The 26,611-nt window shown below is 54.1% G+C and overlaps 2 protein-coding genes and 1 long non-coding RNA gene across 5 annotated transcripts in view; 1 reads left to right on the top strand and 2 right to left on the bottom strand.

Annotated features, from left to right (window-relative positions):
* Positions 1-9: 9 nt before the first annotated feature.
* LOC131383851 (uncharacterized) lies at positions 10-11,254 on the top strand. Of its 2 annotated transcripts, XR_009214234.1 has the most exons (5): positions 10-63; positions 1,455-1,550; positions 2,039-2,082; positions 8,580-8,700; positions 10,070-11,254. It is a non-coding gene; the product is annotated as an uncharacterized LOC131383851 (long non-coding RNA). The 2 variants fall into 2 exon arrangements; XR_009214235.1 differs by lacking the exon at positions 10-63 and having other exon boundaries at positions 1,240-1,550.
* PLA2G15 (phospholipase A2 group XV) lies at positions 3,681-19,218 on the bottom strand. 2 transcript variants are annotated; one of them, XM_032157717.2, is made up of 6 exons: positions 19,092-19,218; positions 15,220-15,376; positions 9,666-9,784; positions 9,323-9,421; positions 8,713-8,937; positions 3,681-5,593 (listed from the first exon to the last, which is right to left on the bottom strand). In XM_032157717.2, the coding sequence occupies exons 1-6, from the start codon at positions 19,216-19,218 to the stop codon at positions 5,082-5,084; spliced, it is 1,239 nt and encodes a 412-aa protein (XP_032013608.1). In that variant the 3' UTR covers positions 3,681-5,081. The 2 variants fall into 2 exon arrangements, with proteins under 2 accessions (XP_032013608.1, XP_032013609.1); XM_032157718.2 differs by having other exon boundaries at positions 8,713-8,812.
* Positions 19,219-19,246: 28 nt separating this feature from the next.
* NFATC3 (nuclear factor of activated T cells 3) overlaps positions 19,247-26,611 on the bottom strand; it is a 174,836-nt gene continuing 167,471 nt past the window's right edge. Inside the window, exon 10 of the mRNA XM_058441135.1 lies at positions 19,247-19,274. Coding sequence (XP_058297118.1) covers positions 19,255-19,274 — 20 coding nt within the window. The 3' untranslated portion in view covers positions 19,247-19,254. The remainder of the gene's footprint in view (positions 19,275-26,611) is intronic.

Below are 26,611 nucleotides of genomic sequence, written 5' to 3'. Positions count from 1 at the left end.
GTTTCGTGCGGGGCCAGCTGGAGGCGGCGCTTCCGGGCCCCCGTGGCCGCCACAGCCTGGCTGGTACGGAGTCCGCCGGCCCAGAACGTAGCGTGGACGCCCGACAGCCTCCAGCTGCCTCGTCAGGGCCCGAGCAGCCCGTGAACTGGGCCCGGCCACGCTCGCCGCCTTGGAGTTAGATGGGGCCTCTGAGGGCGTCCACACCGGACATTCCCGCGGGGAGCTCTCATCGGCCCCTGCACCCCGTTCCTATCTCGCCCTTGACCTGGGCCCGACGCCCAGGGCGCCCCCTACAGCTCACACAGGGATCCAAACGGCCTCCGCCGCCGGGCCACTGCCACTCTCAGGCTAGGAACCCCAGGAAGACACACACTCTGGGGACTTGTCCAAACACACGCACAGCTCAGACTCGCAGTCCTTGAGGCCCCCACACCCACAAAGAAACTGCAGGCTCCCTTTGCCAACCCCAGCCCTCCCTGGGGCTCTGTCCTCATCTTCCCAAGAGGGCTGCCACCCCTCTTGGGGGAGCTGCACCTCCTGCCCCCTTCCCCTCCCTCTGTTTGCTCCTCCATCTTTCTCTCGAGTTCCTTTTCCTCTGGTGGCTCTGGGGCTCTCTGTCTAGAGCCTCCTGACCTCATGGGCGCCTGAGCCGTCCTCGGAAATTTCCTGTCCACACCACTTTCTCCAGGGCCCTGGAATCTTTTCCCCCAGCCTTATGACCACAAGTGCACGTCCTCTGGTTCCAGACCATACCCAAGACCCTGCTCCCTGCCACCCAGTGACAGGGACCCAGCCAGAGATGGGTAGCACCTCAGACCCTTCCTCCCCACTCCTCTCACGGCCTATACCCCGTTTTCTTTCTTTCTTTTTTTTTTTTTTTTTTTTTGAGAGGGAGTCTTGCTCTGTCCCCCAGGCTGGAGTGCAGTGGCGCGATCTCGGCTCACTGCAAGCTCCGCCCCCCGGGTTCACGCCATTCTCCTGCCTCAGCCTCCCGAGTAGCTGGGACTACAGGCGTCCGCCAACACACCTGGCTGATTTTTTGTATTTTTAGTAAAGACGGGGTTTCACCGTGTTAGCCAGGATGGTCTCGACCTCCTGACCTCGTGATCCGCCCGCCTCGGCCTCCCAAAGTGCTGGGATTACAGGCGTGAGCCACCGCGCCCAGCCAACCTATACCCCGTTTTCTTCTCCCCAGCCACAACAGCTTCCCAATCCCTATCCTGCTCCCCTTAACCCATCTCCACAGAGTAGGGGATGCTCCTAAAATACAGATTGCGATGACTTTGTATCTGCCTAAAACCCTTCCATTCTCCTCTCTGCAGGCCTGGGATGACAATGCTTGAGGAACCCTCGCTGGTGCTGCCCTCCTGCCCTCTGCTTGGAACACCTCCCATAAGTATCAGTGAGTGGACATATATATTTGAATCAATCGAGTTGCACCCTTTGCCTTCCAGATCCATTCCTCCGGCCTCCCTGGCTGGGCAGAAGGACAGCTCTGGACGCTTGTGTCGGCACCCAGCCCACTTGTCCCTGCCACAGCTTCATATAAGGTATGCCAGCTCAGCCGGGCCTGGTGGCTCACACCTGTAATCCTACAACTTTGGGAGGCTGAGGCAGGCAGATCACCTGAGGTCAGGAGTTCGAGACCAGCCTGACCAACATGGAGAAACCCCGTCTCTACTAAAAATACAAAATTAGCCGAGTGTGGTGGCACATGCCTGTAATCGCAGCTACTCAGGAGGCTGAGGCAGGAGAATCACTTTAACCCAGGAGGCAGAGGTTGCAGTAAGCCGAGATCGCGCCATTGCACTCCAGCCTGGGCGATAAGAGCGAAAATCCATCTCCAAAAAAAAAAAAAAAAAAACCATATGCCAGCTCCCTCTGGCTTTGCAGTCTCACATCCAGTTACGTAGCCCATCAGCTGAAAGCCCCATGTATACCACACCCTGAATCAGATGTTCTCCAACACCGTCAGTGTTCCTCAGGACCACCCTGCAGGATACATTTATTTGTAACCATTCTTTTCTTTTGCTTTTAGAGATCCTGCTGTTGCCCAGGCTAGAGTGCAATGGCTATTCACAGGTGTGATCATAGCTCACTGCAGCCTCGAACTCCTGGTTTCAAGTGATCTTCCTGCCTCAGCTTCCTACTTGGGACTACAGATTTATTTCATCTCTCTTTTTTTTTTTTTTTTTGAGATGTATCTCGCTCTGTCTTGCTCAGGCTGGAGTGCAGTGGCGCCATCTTGGCTCACTGCAGCCTCCGCCTCCCAGGTTCCAGCGATTCTCCTGTCTTGGCCTCCAGAGTAGCTAGGACTACAAGACATGTGCCACCACACCTGACTAATTTTGTATTTTTAATAGATATGGGGTTTCACCATGTTGGCCAGGCTGCTCTTGAACTCCTGACCTCAGGTGATCCACCCTCCTTGGCCTCCCACAGTGCTGGAATCACAGACGTGAACCACGGCGCCCGGCCTATTTCACCTTTAGAGATAAAGTCTTGCCCAGGCTGGTCTTAAACTCCTGGGCTCAAGCGATCCGCCTGCCTTAGCCTCCTGAGTAGGCGGAACTATAAGCGTGAGCCAATGCACCCAGATGTCCCTATTCTTTGGATGAGGAAACTGAGGGTCTGGAGGCTCTCCAGACAACTTGGCTGGAGCTAGTAGAGCTGAGATTTGAACCCTAGTGTGCTGGTCCTAAAGCTTCCTCTGATTCCATGTCCTTTCTCTCTGCAGCTATGAAACTGAGGGTGACAGTGAAGCTAAAATGGGTCAGGGGTGAGTGAGGTGCCATGAATAGGGGGGTGTCAGGGCCAAGCAGGGAGTCAGGTTGGGCAGGGCCTGGGGTGAAACTTCCTTTCATGTTGTCATCCTTTTACTGAGGCCAGAGCTGCAGCTGGACCCCAGTATTTTTACCACAGGCATTTTTACCCCCACTCTGGGTCACCCCATCCTTCCAGGTTTGGCTAACAGGTGGTTCGGTGAGAGGGTTCAGGGCGCCCTCTTGTGGCCTCTGATGTATCAAAGCCTGGTGCCCCGGCTTGTGGGGCTGAGTGAAGACAGAACTGGGGACCGGCTGGGCTCTGGACTACAAAATACAGGCTGGGACCTTATCCCCTATCCATGTTTCCCTGTCTCTGCCTCCGTTTCTGTCTTTGTCCATGCCAGTCTCAGCCTAGTAGTCTCTTTTCCTCCCTTGATCTCTCTCATCTGTACCTCCCCAGGGGTACAGATGGCAGGCTGATGAGCTGAAGATGCAAAGAAGGATGGCATCCTAAAAAGAATTCTAGGTTCAAAGGATGCTGACACTTGCAAGCTAAGGGAGGACAGAGACTGGGAAGGAGGGTCTAGACAGGGTGACCTGCAGGACTGTCCTTGCTCCCAGCTCCTGGGTGGCATGTGGGGCCTGCTGACCAGGCAGGAGCAGGGGGATGACAGGACCCCATTTCCACAGGAATGTTTCAGGTCCTGGTTCTTAGTCCCAGGAGGGGAACTGGACTCCAGGAGAGAGGACAGGAGAATGAGGTCCACAGAAGGGCACAGGAACCATGCTTTGATGCTGAGAGAACCTGTCAAGGCTCCTGTAAAGGCCCAGCCCGATTTCCTGCCTCTCTAGCCACTTTGTACCTCCTCCACCTCCCTCCCCTCATGCTCAGAGCAGAGTGTAGGCCAGGGCACCTTACAGCATCCAGAGTACTTTTATTGCCAGAATCCAGATACAGCCTGCTCAGAGCCCCATGCGGGGCCACTCAGGAATAAGGGGAGACAGATGCCAGGCATGTATGCAACAGAGAAAATCCAGCTGCACAGAAACCCTGTGGGAGAGCAGCTCAGTCCAGCCTGAAGGCGTCTTTGAGAACCCCACCTAGAGGCTGTACCCTTTTCTCGGCCTGTGGCCAGTCACCCACTTAGAGCCTACTGCCATGAAGGCAGCCCTGACTCTCCATGCCTGCTGCCACAGGGAGAACCATGGAGCACCCTGGGGGGAACAGAAAGCCCCTAGGCGGGCCTCAGGGGACCCCTGGCTCTCTCAGGGTCCCATTCAAGTTTCTGGGCTAGTCCCAGCACTAAGCTGGGTGCTGGCCAGGGTGGATAGAAGCCCCATCCTCAGCCCTGTGCTGACCCACTTGGTATTAGTGAGACCCTACGGCAGGGTGGCAGTGTGATGGTGGGGTTAGCAAGAGGTGCAGCTCCGGGAAGCTGCGAGCAGCCTTGGCTGCTTCCTTGGATTCCCTTTCTCCATAGGTTCCTAGAAGGCCATGGCTCCAACCCCTGCTCTCATCCTTGGAACCACAGTCCCAGGGTGGAGGGAGGCAGCTTCAGTCCTGGGGCCAACAGCACATCTGAGGCAATCAGGACCCCTGGAACACAGCCTGCAGGACTGGGGGCACATCTTCTGCCCAATCCAGAGCTTGACTGCTCCTGGCAGTAAGGGAGGTAGGAGTGGAGTGAAATGTCCCAGGGCCTGGGAACCATGAAGAATGCAACAAACTGCCCCTGCCTGCAGGAGCTACTGGGCTCGCCCAGGAAGCCAGTCAGGCTGGCCACCAGCTAAGCCACAGGGAGGCCAGCAGCTCTAGCCACCCATGGCCTGTGGCAGGCCTATCTGTGGCTGATGTGTGGGAAGGGTCACCCGAGGGGCCAGGAGCCCATTCCTGGGACCTCTGGGTACAGGACCACAGCCCAGTAACATCCCTCATAGGAAGGCTGCGGGGCCAGGGCCCAGTAGGCAAGTATGAAAAGCCCACAGGAGTAGGGGGGACACATGGCCCCAGGTAGGGATTGGGACCAGGGCCTAGCCAGTCCACCCTGTGGAGCCAGTCCTGAGGTCACAGCAGTTCTACCATCAGCAGCATTCTTGCCATCCAGTGTCCCTTGAGTCCAGACTCTCATTTCTTCCTTCTTCACTGCCACAGAGAAAGGATAACAAACAGCACTTTCCCATGGCAGATGCTTCACAGTCCAAGACTCGGGGCCTTGAATGGTCAGTCACAAACTTTGCAAAACATGTGGGCCATGACAGCCCCAGAGGCCAACAGCAGGTCCACGGCTGAGCCACAGGAGTCCTGTGGTACAGGAGTCAGGGCCCAAGGAGCACACGTTTCAGATAGGCCAGGGTGGTGGCGTTGGCCAGCATCTCAATGTGCTCGCTGCCTGGCAGCTCCTGCAGCAACACTTGGTGCTCCTGGCGGCTCTGCCAGGCCTGGCACTGCAGGGCACTCTTCAAGTTCACAGTACCATCACCGTCACCAAAGCAGATTTTAGGGTCACGGTCAGGGAAGCTCTCATAGTAGAAGGAGTCTGGTGTGGGGACACCAGTGCCATAGAGGCAGTGCAGCTGCACGCCAGGTGGCATCGTGGCTTCCACCAGCCCTTCTGTGTCCTGCCGCATGAGCCAGCCATCTTCAAAGCCGATGTCCTGGAAGAACTTGCGGTAGTCCCGTAGTGTGTAGTTGATCGTGGGTGTCTGCACGAACACCTTCTCAGGTGACCATGTGTAGTTGTAGGGCAGCAGCCAGCTGGTGGAGACAGCTGACCGCTGCTGCTCCCGGATCTTCAGGGGCCCAATGACTGGGATCCGGTTGTTGTCTCCTGCAGGGAGAAGGCTCTGGTCAGTCTGTGCTTAGGAATGCCAGCTGGTTGGGCAGCATGTTCACCACCAGGCCCCTGCCAGACCCCAGCCAGGGGCCCAGTCCACAGTCCCGTATCTCTACCCTGTTATCATCATTGTAATCACTGTGACTCCCATCCCTGCCTTGGCTTTTTTTTTTTCCTTTTTGAGACGGTCTCACTCTGTTGCCCAGGCTGGAGTATAATGGCATGACCACGGCTCACGGCAGCCTCAACCTCTCAGGCTAAACCAATCTTCCCACCTCAGCCTTCCGAGTAGCTGGGACTACAGGTATGCGCCACCATGCCTCATGCCTGGCAAATTTTTCCTTTTTTTTTTTTAGGTAGGGTCTCATTCTGTCACCCAGGCTGGAGTGCAGTGGTACAGTCTTGGCTCACTACAACCTCCACCTCCTGGGTTCAAGTGATTCTCCTATGTCAGCCTCTTGCGTAGCTGGAACTACAAGCACGTCCCACCCCGCGCCGGGCTAAAAATGTTTCCACTTTTTATACAGATGGGGTCTTGCTATGTTGCCCAGGTTGCTTGCCTTGGCTTTTATTGTTTCTCTTTATTTTTGCTACATCTGGGAACCACACAGCCAAGATATGTTTTGTTTCTTTTGCTTTCCTCACCAGGGAATAAGGCAGCACATGCCCACAGGGTGATTTATGGTACTTCCTTGTCTGTAAACTCTACCACCCTCCAAGTGCTGATCAGGCCTGTGGGCACTGACCTAGTCTAAAGTGAGTCAGCAGGTTGGCAACTCGGAGATGACATGTTCTGCTTTCCCTTTTATGACACTGAACTGTGTACCAGTTTTTCTTTTCCTAAGCTCAGACCAGCATTCAGCCAGCCGTGGCCTCATTCTGCCCACTTGCATGTGCGCTGACCTGGGCAGCCAGGCATGCTGGAGACAGGGCACGAGGGGAGGCTGCAGATGGAGGCGGAGTCCCTGTACACAGGAATGTGAACAACACAAACAACCGGCAGCCAGGGAGGCCTCCAGGAAGTAAAAGCTGCAACTTGGGAACAGGAGCCTCTGGCCTGTTCAGGATCCATGGTCACCCATCACCCCACCCTGTATCTGAAAGCAGGGAGGCCTCTCGGACTGACTGTAGGGCCTCAGCTCTGCCTGCTGTGGCCTGGCTGGGGGACCCCTGAGGCAAGGAAAGCCCCTAGGGGTGCACGGACTTCCACCTCCCCGCACCACACCCCCAGTCCTGGACTGCCAAGGCGGGACAGAACAGCTTCCCAGCCTTTGAAACAAAGCTCTAAGGGGACTCACAGAGAAACTCTGAAAAGGGCCGGGGCTACCTGTCTAAACTCAGGGTATGCCCACATCTGTCCCTCCAGGCCCAGCCTAGACAGAAGGGGTGGCTATAATGAGTCCTCACTAAATCTGAGTGTCTTCCAGCCAACTCAGAGTCACTGGGCCTGACCCAATCACAATGCCAGTAGACCAAGCAGGTCAAGCAGTGGCAGGGACTTGAGCTCATGAGATGCTTGGCACAGCCCTGGCTCATAGCTCCCAAAGTGAGGATCCATAAGCCTCCCCCCAGTCCTAGCAGAGGGAGGAAAGCTCCCTTCTAGAGGAGGAAGCTCTACTCTACAGCTGCAGCTGGTGAGCTGCAACAGTCATGAAAAGATGGGGGAGGAGCCAGAAAAGGGGTGGCTTTCCCAATTGCCAAGCAAGCAGGCCCAGCCAGATCTGCACCTGCTTCCTCCCGGTGTTGCCTACAGAGGCTCCGTGCTGCCCACAGCTGGAGGCGCAACTCATAAATAAAAAACTGTAGTCTCACCTGGCTTATCCTTGTAATCCCAGAACTTTGGGAGGTCAAGGTGGGCAGATCATCTGAGGTCAGGAGTTCAAGACCAGCCTGACCAAAATGGTGAAACCCCATCTCTACTAAAAATACAAAAAAATCTGGCCGGGTGCGGTGGTTCATGCTTGTAATCCCAGCACTTTGGGAGGCTGAGGCAGGCAGATCCTCCTGACTTGAGGTCAGGAGTTAGAGACTAGCCTGGCCAACATAGTGAAACCCGGTCTCTACTAAAAATACAAAAATTAGCCAGGTGTGGTGGTACGTGCCTGTAGTCCCAGTTACCCGGGAGGCTGAGGCAGGAGAATCACTTGAACCTGGAAAGTGGAGGTTGCATGAACCAAAATCACGCTACTGCACTCCAACCTGGGTGGCAGAGTGAGAAAGACCCTGCCTCCAAAAAAAAAAAAAAAAAAAAAAAATGCTCTAGCCTTCCTCCTCTGCGGTGAAGGTGGGGATGAAGAAGTAAAGATGGGGGTAAGAGGGAGGGATGGCCGGGCACAGTGGCTCACACTTGTAATCCCAGCACTTTGGGAGGCCGAAGCGAATGGATCACCTGAGGTCAGGAGTTCAAGACGAGCCTGGCCAACATGATGAAACCTCATCTCTACTAAAACACAAAACTTAGCCAGGCATGGTGGCGGGCACCTGTAATCCTAGCTACTCAGGAGGCTGAGGCAGGAGAATAGCTTGAACCCAGGAGGCAGAGGTTGCAGTGAGCCAAGATTGTACCACTGCATTCCAGTCTGGGTAACAGAACCAGACTCTGTCTCAAAAAATAAAAAAAAATAAAAAAAAAAAGAGGGCTGACCCAAGAGAAGAGTCATTGTGGAGACCAAAGCAACTCCATTTTGGATACTAATCCACCATGTTGGCTTCTGATTAACCCCACATCCAGGAAGGCCACTGAGATTTCCACTTTATCTACTGTTGCTTGTGCACGTACTTACCATAAATCAAAACAGCTTCTGTGTTATCATCCTTCAATGTTCAACACATCGGAGTCACCCTTTCCCTACAGAATATAAGCTCTCGGTCTGGGGGCTAATGGTGTGGGGATCCACCATCTTGTCTTGCCACCACCTGAGACACAGACGTGGCTTCTATTCGTATGTCCCTATTAAATGTTTTTCTCTTGGACTTTTAGGGGTAGATCTGCATAGACCCCACACACCGTGGGACAGACATGAAGCATGCTGGCCCAGGAGGACACTTCGGAAGGGAAGAGAGGGCAGAATTCCTGGCAACAGCCCCCGACGCTGGGCCAGGTAGGGTCTTACCTGAAGCCAGGACGCGCAGGGTCTTGGCCACGCCCCCCCAGGGCGCACCCAGTGACACGAAGGCCCGGATATACTTGTCCTTCCAGGCCTGCGGCTGCCGCTGCAGAAAGTAGAGCGTGTACATGTTGCCCATACTGTGGGCAACCAGCACCACGGGGCCCCCATACAGCTGGTACATCTCCTCGATCATCTCGCGGAGGGCCAGGAAGTAGGGCCCGTTTTCATCTGCAGGCCAGAGCCAGGCAGGGGTCAGGTGGGAAGGGTCCTGGAGCCGGAACCACTGAGCTTTTCTCAGGCCAGACACAAGACGAGAGGGGAAGGGGAGGGTGCTCACATTCAAACAGAGTGGTCTGGGTCCCCCCGCCTTCCATGAAGGGAGGAAGCCTTATATTTCTCCCCAGGGCTCAGAGGCCCAGAGGTCCCAGGGTGGGAAATGGAGGACAGGATAAGACTGACCAAAGGTGGTGGCTGTGACCACTAGACTGGATGCCAGAGGCCCAGGGACAGGAGACAGCCAAGGACAAGGGGAGAGCCCAAGGCCCGTGGTGCCCATGATCGCCTCGCCCCTACCTCCCGAGACTTCAGGGAGGGAACGAGAGTGCCTGCTTACTTGGGGCTCGGCGCCAGTCATAGGGAGCCCCTCGGACATCTTCACCCCGTGTGTAGCCCCAGCCCACAAGGCTCTCCACCATGGTGTGGAAATAGGAACCTGTAGACAGAAATACAGAGGATAAGAAAAGATACAGCTAGTGCCGGCCACCTACACTATGCCCAGCATGGAGACTGTGACAGCTAGCAGGTCCCTGGAAGAATGCTACAGGGCTCTGTGCCCACAGTGATCAGAGATAGCTCACAGGCTGTCCCTACAAACCAGCAGAGTTCCTCCAGCTCCAGCTCCAGTCCGGCAGAACCCCCATCCCAGCTCCCGGAGGCCTTGAGTAAGGGCTACATACCCACGCTGCTTTTGCTGGGGTCCAGGAACTCCAGTGAGAAGGTCTTCCCAAAGCCAGGGACACGTACATCCACACCATCAGGAAACTGGGTGACCCTGGATGTTTTGTTGTAAACCAGCCTGTTGTGAGAGGATATTGAGCCAGTGACCCAGAGAGGACACTGAGCTTGGTGTGTCCCAACAGTGCATCATGTCCTGAGTCATACTCCCTTCTCATGCCCAGGTTTGGTCAGATGGATAGAAGAGACCGAAAAGTAACAAAGCAGGTTGATAAAGCACAGATCACCTGTAATCCCAGCACTTAGGGAGGCTGAGGCGGGAGGATCACTTGAGGTCAGGAGTTTGAAACTAGCCTGGCCAATGTGGTGAAACCCCGTCTCTACTAAAAATACAAAAATTGCCCAGGTGCAGTGGCTCACGCCTGTTAATCCCAGCACTTTGGGAAGCTGAGGCTGGCAGGTCATCTGAGTGAGGAGTTTGAGACCATCCTGACCAACATGGCGAAACCCCGTCTCTACTAAAGATACAAAATCAGCCGGGTGTGGTGGCAGGCGACTGTAATCCCAGCTACTCGGGAGGCTGAGGCAGGAGAATTGCTTGAACTCATGAGGCAGAGGTTGTAGTGAGCTGAGATCATGCCATTGCACTCCAGCCTGGGCAACAGAGCAACACTCTGTCTCAAAAAAAAAAAAAAATTAAAAAATTAAAAAAATCAAAAGCACAGATCAGAGTAATTACATCCAAATGAGGACCCCACCAAGGCATACTTACTCCAAACACTGACCCCAGGACCCCTGTCAAAGCACCGTTCCCCTCTTCTCTGTGACCCTACCCTAGAATGAGGGTCTTGGACCTGGTTGGGAGAAGGAAGTGCCAGTCCTGATTCTGCCATGAACTTCACACTGGACCCCAAAAAGCAGTCTACCCTCTTTCAGCTTTCCATCACTCCATCTCCTTGCATCCAGCTCCTGCCACCCAATATATCCCAGGCAAAGGAGGTGGTGAGTGCAGTACACAACAGAACCTGACAGGGGCCGGGTGCAGTGGCTGACACCTGTAGTTCCAACAATTTGCAAGGCCAAGGTGGGAGGAATGCTTGAGGCCAGGAGTTCAAGGCCAGCCTGGGCAATATAGCGAGGCCTTGTTGCTACTAAAAATAAAAAATCAGCCAGGCATGGTGGTGCAGGCCAGCTACTTGGAAGGCTGAGGCAGGAGGATGACTTGCACCTGGGATATTGAGGCTGCAGTGAGCCGTGATCATGCCACTATACACCAGCCTGGGCAGCAAAGTAAGACCCTGTCTCAGAAAAAAAAAAACACACTAGGCCAGGCACAGTGGCTCACGCCTATAATCTCAGCACTTTGGGAGGCTGAGGCATGTGGATCACTTGAGGTCAGGAGTTCAAGACCAGCCTGGCCAACATGGTGAAACCCCGTCTCTACTAAAAACACAAAAATTAACCAGGCATGGTGATGTGTACCTGTAATCCCAGTTATCGGGAGGCTGAGGCAGGAGAATTGCTTGAGCCTGGGAGGCAGAGGTGCAGTGAGCCGAGATCGCGCCAGTGCACTCTAGCCTGGGCAATAAGAGCAAAACTCTGTCTCAAAAAACAAAAACCAAAAAAAAAAAAAAAAAAAAAACCCTAGAAAGGCACCATGCCTCAGGGCTGCTGTATGGGAGGGTAGGCAGGTAGGAGAAGGAGCAAGGCCCAGAGAAATGATGGGAGCTGGTGGGGAGAGACAGGAGGAAGGCCTTGTATGGCCCCAGGTAGGTATAATTGGGTCCCACTTCTTCTGGGCATTGGACACAGCAGCCAGCCAACCTCCAAACACATCCTCCATGGAGGAAGGGAATGAACTATGCTCCTATGACCTCCCGGTACCCCAGGGCTGTATCACCTGTCAGACTGCAACCACAAGGCTCAGGGCTTGCCCAGCAAATTCCTAAGCGCAATGACATAGGACATGGACCACCAGCTACTGACTGAAGATCCCTAACAGCCCTTTCTTAGTTTTCTTTCTTCTTCTTTTTTGAGACAGGATCTCACTCTGTTGCCCAGGCTGCAGCGCAATGAGGGGATCATAGCTCACTGTAGCCATAACCTCCTGGGCTCAAGTGATCCTCTTATCTCACCCTCCTGAATAGCTAGGCAGGCACCATCATGCCTGGCTAATTTATTTATGTATTTGTTTATTTATTTTGTAGGGACAGGACCACACTATGTGCTCATGCTGGTCTCAAACTCCTGGGCTCAAGCAATCCTCCTGCCTTAGCCTCCCAAAGTGCTGGGATTACAGGCGTGAGCCACCGCACCCAGCCTATTAGTTTTCTAGAACTATGTAATAAATTACCACAGATTCAGCAGCTTCTAACACCACACATGTTATCTCATAGTTTCTGTAGCTGCAGTGCCAAACAGAACTAGACAGGACAGACTCCGCCTCAGGGCTCAGTACGTGGCTGCTGCACCATCTCCTGTGGGAAGAGGGTTGTCAAGGCCTGAAGAAATGATGGGAACGGGGTGATGGGCCAGGGGAGACACCTTATACCAGAAGAAAAGCCTTGTGCCTTTGTGCTAAGCTGGGAACCTTGCTCTGGCCTCACCTCACACTGAAGAAGCAAATGTGCCCCCCAAAACACAGGAACCTGGAGTTTCTGGTGGTCCTGAGTCCCACCTGCCCACTTAGATATCAGCCACAGAAAGCTGACAGGATCCCCACAACTGACCCGGATAACAGGTCCTGGAAGCCCATTCTCTCCAGGGCAATTTGTAGATTATCCCAATGACCACACAGCAAAGTAGCTTGTTGCTATTAAAAATAAATCATCAAACAGCAAAATGCAGAAAACTGTTCTGGAAAGCCAAAGCAGTTCTGCGCTGGGTGAAAATCTAAACGGGTCAGAGCAGCAGTGAAGGTGGACGGCCCCTCTTGGTATCAGCTGGCACCTCCAACTGGCAGCACCTGAGGCCGTGTCCCCAGTATAAAAATAGAAATGCACATCAACAGCCCAGAAATAACTCCGGTCACACAACACAGAGGAGGAAGGAGTCATCAAAACAGGCTCACAAACAGCCGGCAGGCCAGGGCGCCTGGAGGAGTAGCTAGCGAGTCTCTGGGAAAAACTTTTTTTTTTTTTTTGAGACAGTCTTGCTCTGTCACCCAGGCTAGAGTGCAGTGCTCCGATCTCTGCTCAGTACAACCTCTGCCTCCCAGGTTCAAGTGATTCTCCTGTCTCAGCCTCCCGAGTAGCTGGGAGGCGTGTGCCACCACGCCCGGCTAATTTTTGTATTTTTGTATTTTCTTTTTTTTCTGAGATGGAGTCTTGTACTGTCACCTGGGCTGGAGTACAATGGCATGATCTCAGCTCACTGCAACTTCTACCTCCCAGGTTCAAGCGATTCTCTTGCCTCAGCCTCCTGAGTAGCTCGGATTACACCGTGCGCGGCCTTAATTTTTGTATTTTTAGTAGAGACGGTTTCACTGTGTTGGCCAGGCTAGTCTTGAACTCCTGACCTCATGATCTGCCCACCTCAGCCTCCCAAAGTGCTGGGATTACAGGCATGAGCCACCGTACCCGACCAGGAAAAACTTTTAATTTGGGAGACTCCATTCAGCTCAAACATTTATCGGGCGCCAACTGTGTTTCTGGTTCTACCGCTATAAAGATAAAACAGACACACACTCCCTCCCTTCACGGAGCTCAGCCTGGGAGGGAACCTCAGCTCAGAGCCACACATTCTGGGTTTGAATTCTGATTCTACCACTTATTAGCTGAGTGAGCACAGGCAATTTTGTAACCTCATTGAGCCTCCAGATTTCGCAGTTGTAAAGCAGGTTTAAAAACCACCTGTTGGCAAGTAACACTGGTGAAAAAAAAAAGAAAACAGCACCTATTTCAAAATGGGGTTGCTATAAGACTAAGTGAAAGAAAGTATATAAAATGTATAGTGCCTGTGCAATTTGGGGAAACATGCCTGGAGACAAATTTGAGCACGTGATGACGTTTAGAGGAAGCAAGCATGGGGCCTGGGAGGAGGAGAGGCAAACTGCTCTGGGGAGTCAAAAGGGAGATGTCACAAAGGGACCAGGGTCAGGTTTTTGATTTGTTGTTGTTGTTGTTGTTTTGAGACAGGTCTTGCTCTGCCACCCAGGCTGGAGTACAGTGGTGTGATCTCTGTTCACTGCAACCCCTGCTTCCCTGGCTCAAGCAATTCTCCTGCCTCAGCCCCCTAAGTAGCTGGGAATACAGGTGCATGCCACCATGCCCAGCTAATTTTTTTGTATTTTTGGTAGAGATGGGGCTTCACCATGTTGCCCAGGCTGGTCTTCAACTCCTGAGCTCAGGTGATCTGACTGCCTCAGGCTCCCAAAGTGATGGGATTATAGGAGAGCCACCATGCCTGGCCTAGGGTCATGTTTTAAAGAGTGAATGGGGCTGGGCGTGGTGGCTCACGCCTGTAATCTCAGCACTTTGGGAGGCTGAGGCGGGTGGATCAGGAGGTCAGTAGATCGAGACCATCCTGGCTAACACAGTGAAACCCTGTCTCTACTAAAAATTACAAAAAATTAGCCGGGCACTGTGGCGGGCGCCTGTAGTCCCAGCTACTCGGGAGGCTGAGGCAGGAGAATGGCGTGAACCCGGGAGGCGGAGCTTGCAGTGAGCCGAGATTGCACCACTGCACCCACCCTGGGCGACAGAGCAAGACTCCGTCTCAAAAAATAGAAGTTTAAAAAAAAAAAAACAGTTGTGAGCTGAGATCGTGCCATTGTACTCCAGCCTGGGCAATAAGAGCAAAACTCCGTCTCCAAAACAAACAAACAAACAAACAAAGTGAATGGAAGCACATTTATCAGGCAAAGGGTGTAGAAATAGATTCCAGGCCAAAAGAACAGCAGGTGCAAAGACATGGCGTGTCCCAAGAAGAATAAGCAGCTGAAGAGGTAGGGGAGGCCGAGGCACAGACAAGGAAAGGGGTGGGGGCCATGCCGAGGCTCTGAATAGGGGCTGGGGCACAGAAATTTTGTGTAGGCAGGCGCGGTGGCTCATGCCTGTAATCCCAGCACTTTGGGAGGCCAAGGTGGGCAGACCACTTGAGCTCAGGAGTTCGAGACCAGCATGGCCAACATGGTGAAACACCATCTCCACTAAAAATACAAAAAATTAGCCAGGCATGGTGGCGGGCGCCAGTAATCCCAGCTACTCGGGAGGCTGAGGCACAAGAATTGCTTGAACCTGGGAGATGGAGGTTGCAGTGAGCCGAGATGGCGCCAGCCTGAGTGACACAGCAAGACTCCATCCCAAAATAAAAAAAAAAAAATTGTGTGTAGGCATGAGAGGCCAGGGTTGTAGAGTAGAGGAACAAGGGCAGCAGGAAGGGAAAGTTAGTTCTGCCTGGGAGTGCAGAGGTGGTGCCAACCAGACCAGACCAGACCGAGGACCTGGGGAATGAGAGAGGTCAGTGACCTCGAGATGAGGATAGAAGGAACAGGCTCTGGAGGCCTCTCAGGCACTGTTGGTGAGCAGCATCCACTCTGTGTGCCCCAGCCCCCACCTGATATTGTCAATCCAGCAGTCAATGATGACAGGCAGCAGGAGTTCCAGGTTCAGCCAGATGGTGAAGTAGCTTTCAGTCTTCTTGGAGCAGAGGTAGTGCACCACTGTCGGCTTGTCCAGCTTGGCTTCCAGTTGGTTACCCAAATCACCAGGGACTGCAGGGGGCACAGGACATGTGTGAGTCCTTGGCCTGGCAGGTTCAAGACTCCCAAGAACTTTGATGTCTGCAGCAGACCCCCTGAAGAGCCACAGATACTATGGCAGACCTGTGCAGTTCCACACCTCAAATTAAAGCACAGTGCCAGTGGCAGGAAATTCAGAGGGCAGGGACCTTGACCCAAAGGCCAGGGAACCATCTTTGTGCAGAAAAGCTGCTACTGCTGTGTGGTGCAGAGATGCCTGTGGGGGGCTTGAAAGAGGCCTAACATGTTTGGGGAAGGGCCCTAACACTGTCTCCAACTCCAGATAAAGTAAGTCTCCTGGATTTTCACTGGAACATCCTCCTGGGCCATTTGGATTATTGGAAGGGGATTCAGGGTGAAGTCACTCCCCATGCTAGGCCTCAGTTTCCGTATCTGTTAAATGAGATCTTGGTCTGAATCACCCCCAGCAAACACAGACACACCTCTACACATGGTTTCTATGGTTAATGGACCCCAATGGGAGCTCTGCCTGGGAGGAGGGGCTTGGAGAACCCTTTGCATTCCAGAACCTCCAAAATTTCGCCAAGGCCCTGTCATTAGATATATACCCTCGAGGCGGGGCGCAGTGTAATCCTGTAATCCCAGCACTTTGGGAGGCCAAGGTGAGTGGATCACTTGAGGTCAGGAGTTCAAGACCAGCCTGGCCAATGTGGTGAAAGCCCATCTCTACTAAAAATACAAAAAATTACCTTGGCGTGGTGGCACACACCTGTAATCTCAGCTACTCAGGAGGCTGAGACAGGAGAATTGCTTGAACCCGGGAGGCAGAGGTTGCAGTGAGCCAAAATCGTGCCACTGCACTCCAGCCTGGGTGACAGAGCAAGACCCATTCTCAAAAAAAAAAAAAAAAATATATATATATATACCCTGGAGGCTTGAACCCAAAAGTCTTCCACCCATAGCTATCCCAGGCTACATAGAAGACAGGGCCCCGTTCGCCCTGAGAGAGGAAGAAGGAAACAGAACAGAGCCCTGGGCCACTCAGCTAAAATTCAACCAGACAAAGTATGCAGGACAGGCTTGTGGGAGGGAAATGAACAGAAATACAGCTAGAGAAGCTTACATTGGCACCCGCCAGCCTACCAAGGGCCCAGGCCTTACTAAAGGCCAGAGTCCAGTAAGGTGCCAGAGAGCAGATCATCTGGAGGGCCCTACCATGGCTGGTTCAGCCACCCTGAACCAGCACCATTATCACCACAGTCCAGACCCTAGGGTGACTTCTTTCCATCCCAGCCATCCTATTCAGTCTACTCAGAACTCTGGGGCCCTGGTGACACCCAAATCCCTCCCCAATGCGTCAAAGCCCTTCACAGTCTCATTACTCCCATTGACCTTTCGGGCCTCACCTGCCCCCACATGCCATGCTCTCACCACTTCCCAAACACATCCCCGTTTAGGGTCCATGATCATCGAGTGAAAAACCAGCACTTGGCTCTCCTAGACATTCACTGGCAACTGACTGTAAATCCAGCCCTGAACAGGGTGCGCCCTCCCTGGGCACCATCCCAGTGTCTTCAGGGTGCCATGAGAGGCAGGGTGGCACATGCCTTCATCTCTCTTCATGGTATGGGTGCAGAGGGGGGAGTCCCCGTCACGACAGCCTCTGGATGACATGCTTGTGGACTGGGCAGGGCAGGGCAGAGACCCTGGTCACTGTCTCTACCAATGGGAAATGGTAAAAGAGGAAGTCACCAGATCTGCTTTGCTCAGATGCTCCTTGCCCTGGTCAGGCTGTGTGGCCTCTAAAAATAGCAGTGGCCACTTCCTGAGCCCCTCTGCGCCTGGAACTAGGACAAGAGCCATCCGCATGCCTTTCACCTCAAGTAACACTGGGAGGGGACAGCCTTACTATTTCCACTTAACTGATGGGGAGACTGAGGCTGCAAGAGGTGGAAATGGACTTGCCTATGGTCCCTTTCCCTTGCCCAGGGTCTTCTGTATCACATCTCTGGTCTCTCTTTCCTCCACCACCATTTCAGGACCCACCCCTAGAGGATTCTGATCCTTTGACAGTCAAGGTCAGATTCCTGCTCTGTGCCCAGGAGCTGCTTATCCAACCGCCCACCATGAGGTCTCCCAGGGCTAAGGCCAGCAGCCTCACTCCCTGAGAAGCTGGGCACGTTAGGACTCCTGACGCTCTGTGATTCTGGGTGGGGTCTGAGGCTCTTCTGCTGTGACCAAGGATAAACAGACTGACTGAATTGATGAGTGCGGTTAGCATTAATCCAGGCAAAATGGCTGTGTGCCAGCCACAGACCACATGCTTCCTAATGCCACGCCCCCTCAGATTTAGAACTCTGCAGGCCCACCCAGGACTCCCTGAGGCTCTCAAGATAAAGTTCAGATGACCCAACCAGTCACAAGTCCTGTGCAGTCCACTCCTCCTGTGACTCAATCCCAGGCAGCCTGAGATGATCACCTCTCTCCCTGGCCCAATACTCTCTCCTGGCCTTAACTCCAGCTATATACTCCAGGAAGCCTTACTTGACACCCACCCATCCAGGCTGGGTTGGTGGATTCTCTGTGCTTGCCCCACACAGACTTCCTCTCTGGGGATCACTGTTATTCCTATCCTGCAAGCTTTGGGGAGGCAGGGCCAAGTCTGCCCAAATCCCATGGTGAACCTGGGCCTAGCATCTCCCCGGAGCATTTCCTGGCTGGGAACTGCTGGTGGGGCCTGCCTGGCACCACCCTGCCTGCCAACTCTACCCTTCTGTGATTTGCATCGTCCCCATTTAAAGTACTCTCAGCAGAAAGAGCATGGAGATCACGCTGCACTAGACTCCACGTGTAACTCATGCCTCAGATGCCTCTGCCTTCAGGAATCCTGGCTGGCCACGGACACAGCTCTGGATGGGAGTGACGGCCTCAATGAGGCACCCAAGGCCCCCCAGACAGAGGTCTCATCCCTGCCCATCCCTGCAAGGAAATACTGTGGCCACTGTAGAGTTGCCAGGGTTGTGATCAAGGAGCGGGGTGGGCAGGGGAGGTCACCAAGCCTCCACATAGTGTAATCCAAGCATGTGTGGCAGGGTAAGAGTACAAGCATGTTGCCTGACACAGGTTCATGGCCATTGTCCCAACCCTTTCCCCTGACTTCAGCTGTCTTCAGTTTCCCTTGGGCCTTTTCCCTCAGGCAATGCCACACATCTGATAAGTTGTGGGAGTTGGTGGCCAGGTAGGAGAGCAATCCTTTCCCTAAGGAGGTTCCTTTCAGTAATGCCTTCTGGCATACGTGGCATTGGAGGGGTCGAGGGTGACAGCCTCCTAGCCACACCCAGGTCGATGCAGAGGTCAACATAGGAGCCACTCTACACACCCCCACCATCCCTCAGGAGTGGGGCTGAAGTACCTGTCTTTCCAGCTTAAAAATGGGATAAGGGGAGGCAAGGCTTGGGAATGATGCGGACAGGTGGAACTATGAATAACCAGATGGTAACTCTCCCACTCGCCCCCATTTTCTACCAGGGCAGGAGGTGGGGAGCTGACCACACCCGCGCCCAGCATGGCGGGAGGTGGGCTGGCAGATCTAGATCACCTAAGTGACAAGACAGATACCAGTACGCTCCCCCATTTCGTGACTGGAACAGAAGCAGACCGGGAAGGTAGACCCGCCCGCGGCCCGTCCCGCCCGACCGACAGATCCACCACGAGACCCGTGCCTCACCCAGCACCACTGGGGGGTGACGTCCGGCCGGGAGCGCTGGGTCCGCGAGCAGCATTAGCAGCAGCAAGAGGAACAGGAGGCCATCCGGGAGCAGCCCCACACGGTAGGGGCGGAGGTGGAGGCCCATGGTGTACGACGGTCGCCGCAGGTCCGGGATGCAGGTTCAGCTCTCTGGGCTCTCGCCTAGGCGGGGGCGGTGGCGAAGCGCTTAACCCCGCCGCCCGCATCCCCCGCATCCTCCCGGCCAATCAGGGCCCGCCTCCCGCAAACGGCCGGCCAATAGGGACTCGCCGCCATATACGCCCCTCCCAGTCGGGGCTCGCCGCCCCACCCTTGCCCAACCCCCTGCTCCCTGGACCACGCTGAGCGCCGAGTGCATCGATGGATCGAGGTACCGACTGGCTCCGGGCTGTCAGTCGCCCACCTGGGGACCCAGCTCGCCGCTGCTGTATCCCGCCCAGCCCTGGGTACCCGAAAACCACGCTGCGCAGCCCTCACCTGGCGACCCCCTGACCTGGAGGATCTGGAACGGACAAGACCGGGAGAGGATAAGGGATGCAGCGCTCGCCGCTGCTGAGCGACCCCGGTTAAAGCAAAAAGAGAGGAAGTGAGTCCCGGACAGTTCTTGGGCCTCAGGTGACCAGGAGCTGACCAGGACCTTTGTGCAGCCCCCACACCAATTCTTAGCACACCCTGCCCCGAGGGCACCTGGGTTCGGCCAGTCAGCCCCTGTAACTCTGCCCCTGGGTTACAGATGCGGGGGGAACAGGGAGAAGCCAGGTCAGCATGTTCAGTTCCCAAGAGAGGGGTTAATCTGTTCGTTTTAGGGGCCCAGAGTGCAGTCACCCCGCCAGTCCGGGCAGTTCGCGCGCGGGATTGGGAGTGGGCTTGAGCCTCGACCCTGCGCCATGGGCCACCTGCAAGTTCCCCTGTAGAGCAGAAGCATCAGGAGCTCGTGATCCCTCTCCACTCTCGCAAACCTGGGGAACCAGAGAGGACATGGACTCCCTGCGTCAGGAAGCAGCGGCGAACAGAGTGGGCAAAGACCTGACAGCTGGTTATATGCCAGCACCATAGGTCACTGTGGGATAGAGGGACGAGAGTATTTGGGAAATAGAGGTCTTGATCCTCCACACACACACCCCTTCGAGGGGGCAGCTGCACCCTGGTCATCCCACCTGGTCCCAAGAAATTTGTCCTGCCCCTTCCTTCCTTCTTCTTGGTAAGCAGCTGACCTGGCTATGAAGCCACTATCTTGCCCTGCCCTTCTCGAATTCTTATAGTGAAACATGTTGGTGACTGGGCTGCCACCACCCTCCCTCTTTTTTTCTTTTTCTTTTTCTTTTTCTTTTTCTTTTTTTTTTTTTTGAGACAGAGTTTCACTCTTGCTGCCCAGGCTGGAGTGCAATGGTGCAATCTTGGCTCACCATAACCTCCTTCTCCCAGGTTCAAGCAATTCTCCTGCCTCAGCCTCCCGAGTAGCTGGGATTACAGGCATGCGCCACCACCCCGGCTAATTTTGTATTTTTAGTAGAGACGGGGTTTCTCCATGTTAGTCAGGCTGGTCTTGAGCTCCCAACCTCAAGTGATCCACCTGCCTCGGCCTCCCAAAGTGCTGGGATTATGGGCGTGAGCCACCACGCCCGGCCCCTTTCTTTTCTTTCCTTTTTTTTTTTTTTTGAGACAGGGTCTGTCACCCAAGTGCAGTGGCGCAATCACGGCTCACTGCATCCTTGACCTCTCAGGCTCAAGCAATCCTTCCCACCTCAGCCTCCTGAGTAGCTGGAACTACAGGTGTACACCCCCATGCTCAGCTAGTTTTTTATTTTTTGTAGAGTTGGGGGGGTCTCATATGTTGCCCAGGCCAGTCTTGAACTCCTGGCCTTAAGTGATCCACCATGGCTGGGCGCGGTGGCTCACGCTTGTAGTCCCAACACTTTGGGAGGCCGAGGTGGGCGGATCACGAGGTCAGGAGATCGAGACCATGGTGAAACCCCGTCTCTATAAAAATACAAAAAAAAAAATTAGCCAGGCGTGGTGGCGGGCGCCTGTAGTCCCAGCTACCCGGAGAGGCTGAGGCAGGAGAATGGCGTGAACCCGGGTGGCGGAGCTTGCAGTGAGCCGAGATTGCGCCACTGCACTCCAGCCTGGGTGACTGAGCGAGACTCCGTCTCAAAAAAAAAAAAAAAAAAAGGGATCCACCTGCCTCAGCCTCCCAAAGTGCTGAGATTACAGATGTGTGCCACTGTGCCCAGCCCCACCCTCTCTTAAGGGCCAGCCATCTCCCGCTAAGGCCCTGGCTCAGAACTCCCACTCCCAAAGCCCCTGCCTCCCCCACCTTCACCCGTGACCCAACAGAAGATCAGTGAAGACCCATCTGGTGAAAACCCAGCGTGGGAGACCATAGAGACTCTTCTGCAGGCCTAGGGACGGGCAGAAGTCCAGTCAAAGGTTATGTGGAGGAAGGGAAGGATCAAGAGGTACTGGGTCACCTTGGACTCTGGCCACAGTCTAAATGTCTTGTCAGCCCAGCAGCATCCGGTGACCGTGGGCCCCTGGAAGGGTAGCCCTGTCCTCAAGAGGGGTTCCCTGGTGCTTCAACCCCATAGGCCCTGCACGTGTTAGGAATCACAGCCATTAGGGGCAGGATGGCAAGGCCTGGTCAGCAATGACCCATGCTGGCACTGTGGAGAAGGGTCAGAAGGTGAGGGTCCTCCCTTTTCACAATGACTCTGCCATCCACCTGATCCCCCAGGCTGCAGACTTGGCATCATCCTGAGCTCTGGATGCCTCCATGCCTCTCAGAACCACAACTCAGGTGGTCATAAGGGCTTGCCAGCTCTACACTCCCCAAACCACACTACCCTATTCCCACAACAGCCTCGTCACTGATGTCCCAATGCACACCCTCGTTCCTGCGGGTCGTTCTCCACATGCCAGGCTGACCCCATTTTTTTTTTTTTTTTTTAAGACAGAGTCTTGCTCTGTCACCCAGGCTGGAGAGCAGTGGCGTGATCCGGGCTCACTGCAACCTCTGCCTCCTGGGTTCAAGCGATTATCCTGCCTCAGCCTCCTGAATAGCTGGGATTACAGGTGCCCGCCACCACGCCCAGCTAATTTTTGTATTTTTTAGTAGAGACGGGGTTTCGCCATGTTGGCCAGGCTGGTTTTGAACTCCTGACCTCAGGTGATCCGCCCACCTAGGCCTCCCAAAGTACTGGGATTACAGGTATGAGCCACCACCACGCCGAGCCCTGATTTTTTTTATCTTGCTCAAATTACTATCTCAAATTGTATGGTTTGCCCTACAAACCATAAATTCTCATTAGATGGGTTTTATTTAATCCTATATATCAGGACTTACTTTGCAATCTGACTCTGGCATAACATTACGTGACAAGAAAGTCAAAATATTCCAAAACAATGTTTCTTTGCCATACTTTGAAATGGCCCTGCAAAACTGTCCTTTGTGGAGGAAAATTTGCATCTGTAAAGAATCTCTATTAACATAGCTAGATTTTCTTCCAGGCCCTCCCAAACCTGAAGAGATTAGGAGTCTAGCACCTTTTGCAGGTCTGAATAGGGCCGGGCGTGGTGGTTCACGCCTGTAATCCCAACACTTTGGGAGGCCGAGGCGGGTGGGTCACCTGAGGTCAGGAGTTTGAGACTAGCCTGGCCAATAAGGCGAAACCCATCTCTACAAAAATAGAAAAATTAGCTGGCCGTGGTGGCGGGCACCTGTAGTCCCAGCTACTCAGGAGGCTGAGGCAGGAGAATCACTTGAACCTGGGAGGCGGAGGTTGCAGTGAGCCAAGATCATGTCACTGCACTCCAGCCTGGGAGACAGAGCAAGACTCCATCTAAAAAAAGTGTCCAGGCTGGGCATGGTGGCTCACGCCTGTAATCCCAGCACTTTGGGAGGCCGAGGCAGGCAGATCACGAGGTCAGGAGATCAAGACCATCCTGGCTAACACGATGAAACCCTGTCTCCACTAAAAATACGAAAAATTAGCCAGGGGTGGTGGCAGGTGCCTGTAGTCCTAGCTACTTGGGAGGCTGAGGCAGGAGAATGGCGTGAACCTGGGAGGTGGAGCTTGCACTGAGCCGAGATCGGGCCACTGCACTCCAGCCTGGGTGACAGAACGAGACTCTGTCTCAAAAAAAAAAAAAAGTGCCCAAATATTTTACAGAGTTTGACTCTTTTCATCAGCAGAATAAATCCAGAGACTGACGAGCCAGTCCAGTTGTGGTATCTTCCTTGAGTGAGCACACAGCCAACACCCTTCGCCCTTCCTGCTACCTGGCCCTTTGCACTCCCTCTCGCTGGCATAAGCTCAAAGCTCCCCTACCTGAACTAGGTGGATCCTGGGCTTGAGGCAACCAAACTAAGTTCAGGGCTTCCGGGCTGATTTGGTGGCCAGAGCTGAGTCCATTTAGAGGCCGGTGGAATCCCCCTAAAGCTCATGGCTCAGCAGTTCCCCCATTCCTCTGCAGCCAGTCTCCCTGCAGCCCCAAGATGCCTCACACTGATCCAGCCACAACAGAACCCTGGAGGCAAAGGGCCCAGAACAGAGATCATGCCACTGCACTCCAGCCTGGGCGACAGAGGGAAACTCCGTTTCAATAAAATTTTAAAAAATAAAATATAAAAGGTCAGGCGTGGTGGCTCACACCGGTAATCCTAGCACTTTGGGAGGCCGAGGCGGGCAGATCGCCTGGGTTCAGAAGTTCAAGACTAGCCTGCGCAAAGTAGCGAAACCCCGTCTCTACTAAAAAAAACAAAATTAGCCAGGTGTGGTGGTGTGGGCCTGTAATCTCAGCTGCTCAGGAGGCTGAGGCACAAGAATCACTTGAACCTGGGAGGTGGAGGTTGCAGTGAGCCGAGATCGTGCCATTGCACTCCTGCCTGGGTGACAGAATGAGACTCTGTCTCAAAAATAAATAAAATAAGCCTGGCATGGTGGCTCACGCCTATAATCCCAGTACTTTGGGAGGCCAAGGCGGGCAGATCACGAGGTCAGGAGTTCGAGACCAAGCTGACCAACATGGTGAAACCCCATCTGTACTAGAAATACAAAAATTAGTTAGACGTGGTGGTGCGTGCCTGTAATCCCGCTACTCAGGAGGCTGAGGCAGGAGAATCGCTTGAACCCGGGAGGTGGAGGTTGCAGAGAGTCAAGATCGTGCCACTGCACTTCAGCCTGGGCAACAGAGCAAGACTCTGTCTCAAAAAGATAAAATAAAATAAAACAAAATAAAATAGGCCTTGGCTGGGAGCGGTGGCTCACGCCTGTAATCCCAGCACTTTGGGAGGCCGAGGCGGGCGGATCACGAGGTCAGGAGATCAAGACCATCCTGGCTAACACGGTGAAACCCCATCTCTACTAAAAATACAAAAAATTAGCCGGGCGAGGTGGCAGGCGCCTGTAGTTCCCAGCTACTTGGAAAGGCTGAGGCAGGAGAATGGCGTGAACCCCGGGGGGCGGAGCCTGCAGTGAGCCGAGATCGCGCCACTGCACTCCAGCCTGGGTGAAAGAGCGAGACTCCGTCTCAAAAAAATAAAAAATAATAATAATAAAATAAAATAAAATAGGCCAGGCGCAGTGGCTCACGCCTATAATCCCAGCACTTTGGGAGGCCGAGGCAGGCAGATCACTTGATGTCAGGAGTTTCAGATCTGCCTGGCTAACATAGTGAAACCCCGTCTCTACTAAAAATACAAAAATTAGCCAGGCGTGGTGGCGGGCACTTGTAATCCCAGCTACTCAGGAGGCTGAGGCAGGAGAACGGCTTGAACTCGGGAGGCAGAAGTTGGCAGTGGGCCGAGATCGCACCATTGCACTCCAGCCTGGGAGACAAGAGCAAAACTCCGTCTCAAAATAAAAATAAAATAAAATAAAATAAAATAAAATAAAATAAAATAAAATAAAAATAAAGCCAGAGGGTATTGGCCTGATGGGGGCATCGAGGGGACCCCCTTTTCACCACTGTACTGGTGCTTCGCTCGACCTCGGGCGCACGCCCCTCCCCCTCTAGTTCTGGCAACGGAGTCAGCGCGCCCTCTGGCGGGTGCTCGGCAGCCACTCTGCACAGGTGCGGGGATACCAACCCGGGAGGTTGGGACATAGTGGGTTGGGACATAGTAGGGTGGCCCGGGACATAAGGAGGGTCGCTGAGAGCGGGGACGGGTCTGGGCAGGCAAGTGTGGATTTCCGCGGTGATCCCCAGCGTCGAATCCTCTTCCACTGCGAGATCTTTCCTGGCAGCGAAGGGAAGGAGGGAGGGCGTTTTCGCACCACTCCTAGACGCCCTGGAGGTTCCAGGAGACACGCCACGCTTCCCGCCTCCCACCCTGTATCTGCCCGGGCTTTCATGTCTCCGAGGCAACAGCGCCGGCTGCCTTTAGGAGTCCAGCCCAGGCAGGCCTGAGGGCCAAGGTGAGGGTAAAATTTCGCGAGTATGAGGCCCACGGAACCGAGTTCTTTCTTCCAAATATCTGGCACGCGGTTTTGAGAAAGGCGTCTGACCTTGGGCGGCCTGGGCCGTCTGGGCCTTGCTTACCGCTCTGCCGTACCAATCTCCTATTCATTAATTCATGAACCCCAGAGGAGCGAGGAGTGGCGTGGGGGTGGCGGACAATTTTCAGAGAAGTACAGAAATCTCAAACTACAGAAGGGAACCCCTGTGGAAGGTAGAAAATCTGGAGGAAGGCCGGGAGCGGTGGCTCATGCCTGTAATCCCAACACTTTGGGAGGTCGAGGCGGGCGGATCACGAGGTCAGGAGTTCGAGACCAGCCTGGTCAATATGGGGAAATCCCATCTTTTTTTTTTTTCTTTTTTTTTTTTTTTTTTTGAGACAGAGTCTCGCTGTCGCCCAGGCTGGAGTACAGTGGCGCGATCTCGGCTCACTGCAGGCTCCGCCCCCGGGGGTTCACGCCATTCTCCTGCCTCAGCCTCCCGAGTAGCTGGGACTACAGGCGCCCGCCATCTCGCCCGGCTAATTTTTTGTATTTTTAGTAGAGACGGGGTTTCACTGTGTTAGCCAGGATGGTCTCGATCTCCTGACTTCGTGATCCGCCCGCCTCGGCCTCCCAAAGTGCTGGGATTACAGGCGTGAGCCACCGCGCCCGGCCAACCCATCTTTATTAAAAATACAAAAAGTAACCGGGCATGGTGGGGCGCGCCTGTAGTCCCAGCTACTCGGGAGGCTGAGGCAGAGGAATCGCGTCAACCCAGGAGGCGGAGGTTGCAGTGAGACGGCATCATGCCATTGCACTCCAGCCTGGGGGACAGAGCAAGACTCTGTCTCCAAAAAAAAAAAAAACAATTCTGGAGGAAGAGCTGGGGTTAACTAGAGAAGGGGCAGGGCTGGAGAGGAGGAAAGGGCACAGATGAGACCCTACTGCAAAGGCCTGTGTCTTACCATTGCTGAAATACCCAATGGCAGAAGAAGCTAGCCTTAGACAACAGTTCATTCATTCCGTGACAGGCGTTGGGGGTAAGCCTCTATCTTCGAGGAT

Source organism: Hylobates moloch, unplaced genomic scaffold (assembly GCF_009828535.3).
Source record: "Hylobates moloch isolate HMO894 unplaced genomic scaffold, HMol_V3 SCAFFOLD_6, whole genome shotgun sequence".
Lineage (NCBI taxonomy): Eukaryota > Metazoa > Chordata > Mammalia > Primates > Hylobatidae > Hylobates > Hylobates moloch.
This window is presented reverse-complemented; position numbering and strand designations above follow the sequence as displayed.

What these genes read in the sequence shown, in the direction of transcription:
- PLA2G15 (XM_032157717.2), bottom strand. Translation starts at nt 19,218, where the DNA reads ATGGGCCTCCACCTCCGCCCCTACCGTGTGGGGCTGCTCCCGGATGGC. An exon ending in TCACCCCCCAGTGGTGCTGG is followed by an intron (nt 15,377 to 19,091) that starts GTGAGGCACGGG and finishes TGCCCCCTGCAG; the next exon opens with TCCCTGGTGATTTGGGTAAC. An exon ending in TGACTGGCGCCGAGCCCCAA is followed by an intron (nt 8,938 to 9,322) that starts GTAAGCAGGCAC and finishes TCTGGCCTGCAG; the next exon opens with ATGAAAACGGGCCCTACTTC.